Consider the following 9,193-nt stretch of genomic DNA (forward strand, 5'->3'; position numbering starts at 1 on the left):
CCCATAGCGCAGTCACTATCTCAGCTCCATTACAGCATTTCTTAGGTTCCCATCAACAGCCAAAGCAAGTCCTTTTCCCTGGAGCCACCACTTCCTGTCCCCTGAAGACCTCTCTTTCCCAGAGTCAGCCTGCAGTGTCTCCGGAGCTGCTCAGCTGGCTCCCGTCCACAGACCGCAGGTCTCAGTTCTCAGCATGTAGCCCTGCCCCTTTGGCTACAGGGAAGTGTCTGCAGTGGGATTCAGTGAATTGGAGGGGTCTAGACACTGTGTAGTAGGAAGACAAGGCCCTGAAAGGGAACAGAAAGAGAAGAGAGCAAGGAGACTTGTACTGTGAGCATTCCCCTGTTGGGTGGCGGGAGGGACAGTGGGGGAAGTGTCTGCTGACACTGCCCCCTGCATGTCTGGGAAATTTTCTAAGATCTGATAGAGCCCTGGGGTCCTACCCAGGACTTTTGCCTAAGCCTGGAGACCCCCAACAGGTTCCATGGACAGCTCTACTCTCTATTTCTGCTAACCAGGACAAGGGGATTTTTCAGGCCCTATATTCCTCCCGAGGCTTGTTGCCAGGGGAGCAGAGGAACCCCACCAGGAGACAGGGAGGCATCACCAAAACAGCTTTCCAAATGCAGAGGTGTGGAGGGGAGCACAGGGGGATGACCATACACATTCAGGGGACGCTCGACGCTGTGTATCTTGGTATGTGTCCAGCTGCTAGTAAATTAAGAATCATCAGGGAGTGGGAGAGCAGGAAAACAAGCCAGAGAAAAATGCCAAAAGGAAAAGAAGTGAGAGCTCAGGGATATTTATCAAATAGATTCATATTTGGAAGAAGTTGAGGGTGCTTAGTAAATATTCCCAGGAGATCTAAGATAGAAGTGGACACTTGATTCCAAAGTATATTTAATTTTGGGGGTTGGTTTAGGCCATAGTGAAACACCATATCTGAAAGAATGTTCTAGATACTCTGTTCCTAGTTTCTTATAAAATACCATCTAGTTAGGGTTGCCAGATAAAATACAGTTAAACTTGAATTTCAGATAAGTAACAATTAATTTTTAGTGTAAGTCTGTCCCATACTTATACTAAAACATTATTTGCTTTTTATTGGAATTCAGATTTAACTGGGTGTCCTGTATTTCTGTTTGCTAAATCTGACAACCTTATACCTAGTGAATGAGCTGAAATCCTGAAAATTTAGAATAGAGCAGCTTTTTACACCGCATGTGAAGGAGACCCTGATATACACAGTCTCTCTTAAGTCCCCCTGGAAGCATTACCTCATCACCTCTTCAGTCAGCTAGGCAGGGATTTGTGTAATTTTTCAACTTTAGTCCCCCAATATGCCTCTGAAATTACTTCTCCTTACTCGTGACAACTGGAAAAATTCTTTGCTTTATTCTAAGAACGAGGAAATTCAGTCAAAACATGACTGCCATCCACAGTTTTGTTCACTGACTCATAGACTTAGAAATACATCTCAGTTTCCTCATCTGTCTAATGATGAAACAAACTCATCTCTAAGACAGTGTCCTCAGCCAAGGCCAACAGCTGAGACCCAGTTAGGATCACTGCAGCAGGCAGCACCCCAGGTGAAGCCCGCTAAGAACCCGCCACTGTGTGGGCTCCAGGTCACTCAGAGTTAATCAGGTGCCCTGTGAGAAAAACAGTCGGTGATACGTATTTATCAACAAATAAATTTGAATAGAGAAAATGGATTATTTAAAGAAAACAGAAGGTAATCTGAAGAAATGTATGCTTGAACTTTTGTTTCTATTTTTCTTTGTACTTAGTGACTTAAAAAAGACAAAGATACTGTGCCAATGATAAGAAATTTTTGGTGCCCTTATGGTGTCCTGGGTTTCTATAACATAAAAGACCTCAAATAAAAAAAAAATTTTTTTTAAAAAGGACTCAGGCTGAGAAACAAAGATGCCCTATGTTATATTACTTTCTCCTCTTCTGTTATATGCCCCCTTCCCAATATAATTTTCTTCATCTCCTATATCCTTTACATCACCGTCAACATGCCATCCTCCAATTTACCCAAGTGCAGAACTCCAAATACTTAAGATGTGTAAGGGGAAGTAAAGGGACTTTTATATTATCTCTCTCAGTTGACCACACCCACCATTGAGCTCCTGCTGCCCTTGGATAGCACCACTTTGGCCCATTGGGTCTCAGTCCTTATACAGTCTATTGTTTGAAAGTGTGTCATGAGCTAAAGTTGCTCATGATACTATGAGGTCAGTATCTCTTACTTTATTGCTGCTTCTCCCTCCCATAGACCCACAATGCTTATAATGCTAATCTCTACTCTGTGGATTTCCAAAACTGTTGTTGTTTTACTGGAAGTACCACATTTTGTTAATGTCTTGGTAAGATACTCAATTGACAGGTGCTTGGATGAAAAGAAAGATGAAGAGCCAAGTTAAGCCTTAGAACCTGCCTAGGACACAAAACTTTCTCCATAAACTTTTTTCCTTCATCTACTCCATACTTAAATTTTCCAAATTTAAAAGGTATATATATTTTAATATATTGTAAAGCAATCCAGTTGCATAATAGTGACAGAGAAATAGACTGGCAGAGTAATAGAGTCTAGAAACACTTAAGTATACCTAAGAATTTTGCAGTGAAGTGGTATTTCAAATCATGGAGGGAAAAATGAAGTAAAAGATGGTGGGACAATTTGTTAGCATTTTGGAACAAAATTAAGTTGGTGTTCTGTTTTAATTTTTTTTTTTTAATCCTCACCTGAGGATATTTTTCTATTTATCTTCAGATAGAGTGGGAGGGGGAGAGAGAGAGAAACATTGATGTGAGAGGAACACATCAACTGGCTGCCTCCCGCATAACCCTGACCAGGGCCAGGGATGAACCGCAACCAAGGTACATGCCCTTGACCATAATCAAACCCATAACTCTTTAGTCTGCTGGCTGACGCTCTAACCACTGAGCCAAACTGGCCAGGGCCTGTTAATTCTTATACTAAAATTCATTTCAGATGAAGTAAATTTAAATATTACAATATGCAAAATCATAAAACAAGTAGAACAAATCAGGAGTAGAGACTTTGTAAACATGACATAAAATCTAGATTGATAAATTTGACCATATGAAAGGGAAAAAGGGTCTTTATAGTAATCAAAAAGAAAGACAAACTGAGAAAAGTAGTTTCAACAAATTTGACAAAGGGCTAATTTCCTAATATATAAGAAATTTACAAATCAGTAATAATAATAAAAAGCCCAGGAGGGGCGAAAAATGGGCAAATTACAGAGATTAGTAGTTTCCAAAAAAAGAAATAAATATGCATGAGAAAATTAATTGTTCTTATTCATAATTTGAGAAAAGAAATTAAAGCGATTAAATATATACAAATGAGATATGTTTTGCCTATTGGATTGACAAAGGTGAAAGGTTGGTAATATCCCGTGTTGATTTGGGTAGGGAAAACAGTAACTCTCAAACACTGTTAGCAGAAGTAAAAATTGTCATAATCTTTGAGAGTAAATCAGTAATATATCAAAAATTAAAACATGCTGCCCTGGCAGGTGTGGCTCAGTGGACTGAGCATTGTCCCATGGACTGAGAGGTCCCAGTTCGATTCATAGTCAGGGCACATGCCCAGGTTATGGGCTCGATCCCTGGTGGGGGCCATGCAGGAGGCAGCCAATCAGTATTTCTCTCTCACATTGATATTTCTTTCTCTCTCTGAAAAATCAATAAAAACATTTTTTTTAAAACCATATTTTAAAAATTAAAACATGTGCCCAGCAGGTGTGGCTCCGTGATTGAGCATTGACCCATGCACCAAGAGGTCACCAGTTCTATTCCCGGTCAGGGCACATGCCCAGGTTGTGGGCCCAATCCCCAGTGGGGGACGTGCAGGAGTCGGTCAATCGATGTTCTCTCTCATCGATGTTTCTATTCCCTCTCCCTTCCTCTCTCTCTCTCTCAAATCAATAAAGAAAAAATATTTTAAAATTAAAACATGCTTATTCTTGGACCCAGCTAAAATTTGCCTTCCAGGTACACTTACAAAAATGCCACAGGATATACTGTGTGTGCAAGGGAAGTTTCCTGCAGCATTGTTTGAAATGGTAGAAATGGGAAGCAATGTAACCATCAGTCATTAGGACCTAGCTACATAAATTATGGCCCATTACTACAATGGAATGCTGTGCAGCCGTTGGATGAGGTAAATGTATATTCACCTACATGAAAAGGTGTTATTAATGTTAAAAGAAAAAGAAAAAACTTTCAGGACAATATACTAGTAGAATCCATTTCTGTGAAAAAAGCTTAGACATACATGACATCACATACACATGTGAATGCGTAGAAGATGTTAAGAGACTACATACTGTATGCCAAACTGGCTGTCTCTGTGGGGAATGGGGATACTAGGGGAAGGGAGCTTTTATACTTGATACAATTTTTTGTTTGCTTTTTCTAAACAAGCCTGTACTTTTTTACTTAAAAAATATTTACTGAATATATTATGAAAAAATATACTGTGTCCCTTACATTTAATTTTAAATTCTTACTTTTACATGCTGCCATTTAAAAAAAAATACATACTTTTAATGTTTTTATTATTTTATGTCTCAACATAAAAGACAAGCAAAATACTTCTTTTCACAAACATAAAAACTTGGGGATTTTTCTGTAGACCAGTAACCCCTTTAGTATTTGAGAACTCACCCAGCTATGGTTCAAACCACAGTAAAGCCTCTTGGGGATCTCCTGGTGAGACTCTGCTGAGAGAATGGCCCAATAATGGATAATCTTTGACTATCTTTGGCTATGGATCCCAGAATACAAAATTCAGTAATTGGATTGATTGCTATAAAACAATTTCACTATTAAAAAACACCCTTTGTTTAAACCACAGATACTGGGGTAAATGGAAACACCAATTTAATTTTGCTTTAATTTCACATCTGGAATCATCTTTTTCTTTATAAATAATTGGCTTCGTCCTCGGATTAGCATGCCAGCAGACTTGGCTGTCTATCTGTTGGGTTTTGCTTCTAGACACAGAACAAATGACTGCATGTGAAGAAATGTCCCAAATGACTTTGTCCCATTCAGTTGGAGACTTTTGTCTTTTTTTTTTTTTTTTCTATCAAAGAGCCATGTATCTTTCCCACACAAGTAACTGTTTCTTCTTTCTTCTTCCTCATCCTCTGTATGTGTCTGCACCTGCAACCAGAGACAGCAGTTGGGAACAGCTGTTGAGATGGAAATTGCCCAGATGCTCGAGGAGAATTCAAGGATCCTCAAATTTGGATACCAGTTTACTAAGCAAGGGCCACGAACAAGGGTGGCAGCTGCCATCACAAAGAATAATGACCTGGGTAATGCAGTCATAATACGTGCTGTTAGAAATTAGAAGAGCATAATGATCACTCATTTCTCCACTTCAGATGTAACATCTCACCATTCCACCGGCTTTTAGTGCCAGCCCTTCGTCAAAGGCACACTGTTCCATGGTCATGGGAATCCTCATCATCTTCACAGTTTAAGTTTTATTGTAGCATTCTCTGAAGAACTGTGTGTTCCTTTTCCAGAGAGCCTATGATTTTTGCTTGGTTTCCTTTCATGTGTTTGCTTCTCCTTTACTATTTATCGCATGTAATCACCTTCTTATCTTCTACACCAGAAGATGGACACCATGACACAGACATTCCCAGTTCACATACACTGAGTCCTGACTGTGCTTCTGTACTTGGGTTTAAATATGGCTATGCCTGATATTTGGTAATTTACATGTGAAATGAACTAATGGAACTATGACATGAAGGTAAACTCAGAAGTAGCTTTTTTAGTGAGCCTCTCATTAATCTTTCCTGCTGTCCCCTCTTTGCTGAGGATCTGTGGCATCTGTCCTGTTAGAATGAGATGGAGTGTGTCCTAATCAACCACAGAACAGAAGATGGGGACAGATTGGGAAGGCTTGGTCTGGAGACATTCCAGCCACTTGAGGCAGCATGGCAAAAGGACATCCAAGTGCAGTGTCCACTTGGAAAGCAGTCAGCCAATAGCAGACCTTAGTTCCCAGTTTGAGGTTCAGGGTCGGAATGCCAGACCTTGGACAGGGGAACTGTGCACAGTGTTGCACCAAGGATAGTGCTGGCCACAGGGAGGATTCAGATAGCAGACAGACAGAAGCATTAGGGTTAGAACCATAAGGGGACAGATAAAGGTTAGTGTCCAGTTCCCTGCCCACACATGCTCAGCCAAGACCCTGAGGCCCAGCCAAAGCACAGTGTGTGGCATCTCGAGGCTGGCTGGCCAGGCATACGGCAGTGCTTGCCTTCGGGGTGCAGAGGGTGAGGCTGAGGAGGTATCTCAGCAAACAGGGCTTCGGGGAACAGTGGAGGCCACATTCGGAAGGTGTCTAGGAAAAGCAGAGGGGGTCCACAGCTGAACAACATGGAGACCAAAGGAAAACAGGCACAAGAGGTTTGAGTAAACCGAGGCAATCCTGAGCCCAGGAGCAGTAGCTGTGGGCAACATCTTTGAATTTTCTCAAGCCTACACAGGAGTAGGCTGGGCTATTTAAAGTGGAGAGTTGCGGCAGGACCACAGCCAAGCCACCATTTTTGCCAAATCCAGGAGGGTTAGAGTAGCCCTCCTCCTACACACCAGAAGAGCCTGCAGGTGGGGAGGTGAAAGGGGGAAGAAGAGAGTTGCAAAAACTGGGGCCCGGCAGCCAGGCAACTTCTTTGATACTGAGAACCAGTTTAGGGGAACCTTAATCTCTGCGTTCCCTTGCCATCTGAATCACACCTTCCTTGGAAGTTGATACTTAGATTTTATTTACAGCAGGTTTTGAAACTTGGAACTTCTAATAGCAGATCCTCCTGGTCTTTAAGCCACAATCAGAATGAACAGATTGTGAATGTCATCCTGGAGCACTTAGTTAAAGCTAATTGGTGACTGAGTGGCTCAGAAGCTGAGATGGGCTGTGGATAAGTGACCACAAAATATTTAGAAGTTCACTACATCGTGAATCTATTCTACTCCATAGAAATGGGAAAGGTCTGCCCTGGCCGGTTTGGCTCAGTGGTTGGAGTGTCAGCCCACGGACCAGAGAGTCCCAGGTTCGGTTCCCACGAAGGGCACGTGCCTCGGTTGTAGTTTGTCCCCGGCCCCGGTTGGGATCTTATGGGTGGCAACCAGTCCGTGTGTGTCTCTCACATCGATGTTTCTCTCTCTCTTCCTCGCTCTCTCCCCCCTGCTTTATCTCAAGATAAGTGCAAAAATGTCCTCAGGTGAGGAAAAGAAAGAAAGGAAGGAAGGAAGGAAGGAAGGAAGGAAGGAAGGAAGGAAGGAAGGAAGGAAGGAAGGAAGGAAGGAAGGAAGGAAGGAAGGAAGGAAGGAAGGAAAAGAAAAGAAAGGGCAAAGTTCTAACATTCAAAGACTCAAGTATCAGGCATAGCTTTATTTAAATGTAAATCCCACAAGACACAGGATTATTCTCTCATTATCATTATTGAATGGGTAATTGAATATTGAAATTTAAGATAACTGTATCCTCAAGTGTGTGGGATTGCTCTCCTGTGGGATTAATGTTGTTTATCTGAAATTTAGGGAGTATTCCTTCATTTTGTCTTTTTAATCTTTGTTTCTTTCTTACCTAGTTCGTAAAAAACGAGTTGAAGGAGATCGAAGGTAAATTTCTACAAGAGGCGAGGTCTGACCACGGCAGCCATTTGAACATGAACAAAATCTCTTCTCCTTCCTCATCGGGACTGTTTTAGCAAAGGTTGCTCATTTCCGTTAACCACACAACTGATGATTTAATTTGTATTCTTTTTAGCACTACTTATTTATCTTGGGTTTTTAAATATATACAGTAGTTTTATTTGCTCATGGGCACCTCCGGCGACTTGTACCAATGGACACAGTCAGATCTTAGTGGGTGACAGCAGTTGAAAATGATTGAACCACTTTCATGTTGGATAGTCTTGCTTTCTTACATAAGCTTTTTTTTTTTTAACCACTAAAAGGAGTTTGGTATATAAGTGTGTTTACAACTGTGACTATGGTAGAGGCCTATCTCTGTTTACATGCATAGCTTTGAGTTAGGCTAAATACATCAGAAGTGTTCTGCTGATCACATAAGAAGTTAGTATTGCCAACCTTTCATTGAGTGAGAAAATGTGACCCAACTTAGCACAGATTCTCTCTTAGTTCCAAAAATATCACTAAAATGCACAATCCCCCACTGATCAAAGATCAGTAGTGTCATCTGCATCAAAACAAGATGGCAGTATGATACTTTAACATAGCCTTAGTAAATAAGTATAAAATGTTTGTTACCCACAAATATAGCTTCAAGCCAGACTCGTGGGCAGCAAAATGAATTGGCACACCTATCTTTACTAATTATTCAACATAAATTCAGTTTTTAACGTGACTCTCTGATAGATAACTTTTTACAAAGCTGTTTTAAAGTTTTCCAGACATTATGGGATATTTTTAAAAATTTAATAAGAGGGAGGCTTTTAAAACAGTGCACACTGCTTGGCCGGTGTGGCTCAGTGGTTGAGCATCGACCCATGCACCAAGAGGTTGCCGGTTCAATTCTCAGTCAGGGCACATGCCCAGGTTGTGGGCCTGATCTCAGTGAGGGGCATGCAAGAGGCAGCCAATCGATGTTCTCTCTCATCGATGTGTGTCTCTCTCTCTCCCTCTCCCTTCCTTTCTCTCTAAAATCAATAAAGAGAAAAAAATAAATAAATGAAACAGTGCACATTCAAATAAAACAATAATAATTGTACATTAATCAAGGTTGTCTGATACATGTGACTGCATTATTTTGGCAGATTTTAAAAGCATTTGTTGCTTTTTTTTTTTTAGTATAACAAGATGAAATGTGAATATTCAAGTTAATTATACAGATTTTTGTCTACGTGGCATGATCCATCCAGACATTTGCAAACATCAGGAAAAAAATGTGAATTATCACTTATCCAGGTGTTTGTCATCTCAAGAACAAAAGCTGGGAAAGTACAGCTGAGTGATTGCCTGGCAGCGTCACTGGTCTTGCAGCCGTGCGATGCTGAAATAAGGGAGCAAGTGACAGCAGCCTTTGGCTCAAGCTCATGTCTTCAAATTTTTTTTATTTAATCCTCACCTGAGGATATTTTTCCATTCGTTTTTTAGATAGAGTGATGGG

The 9,193-nt window shown here is 40.9% G+C and overlaps 1 protein-coding gene across 2 annotated transcripts in view; it reads left to right on the top strand.

The window, feature by feature from the left end:
* The window catches only part of TMOD2 (tropomodulin 2), a 46,014-nt gene extending 37,464 nt beyond the window's left edge, over positions 1–8,550 (top strand). For both annotated transcript variants that reach the window (XM_036270781.1, XM_036270772.1), the window contains exons 9-10: positions 5,219–5,363; positions 7,653–8,550. In XM_036270781.1, the coding sequence (XP_036126674.1) occupies positions 5,219–5,363; positions 7,653–7,687 (180 nt within the window). In that variant the 3' untranslated portion in view covers positions 7,688–8,550. The remainder of the gene's footprint in view (positions 1–5,218; positions 5,364–7,652) is intronic.
* The last annotated feature ends 643 nt before the right edge of the window (positions 8,551–9,193 follow it).

The sequence above is a fragment of the Molossus molossus genome, unplaced genomic scaffold (genome assembly GCF_014108415.1).
Source record: "Molossus molossus isolate mMolMol1 unplaced genomic scaffold, mMolMol1.p scaffold_m16_p_1, whole genome shotgun sequence".
NCBI lineage: Eukaryota > Metazoa > Chordata > Mammalia > Chiroptera > Molossidae > Molossus > Molossus molossus.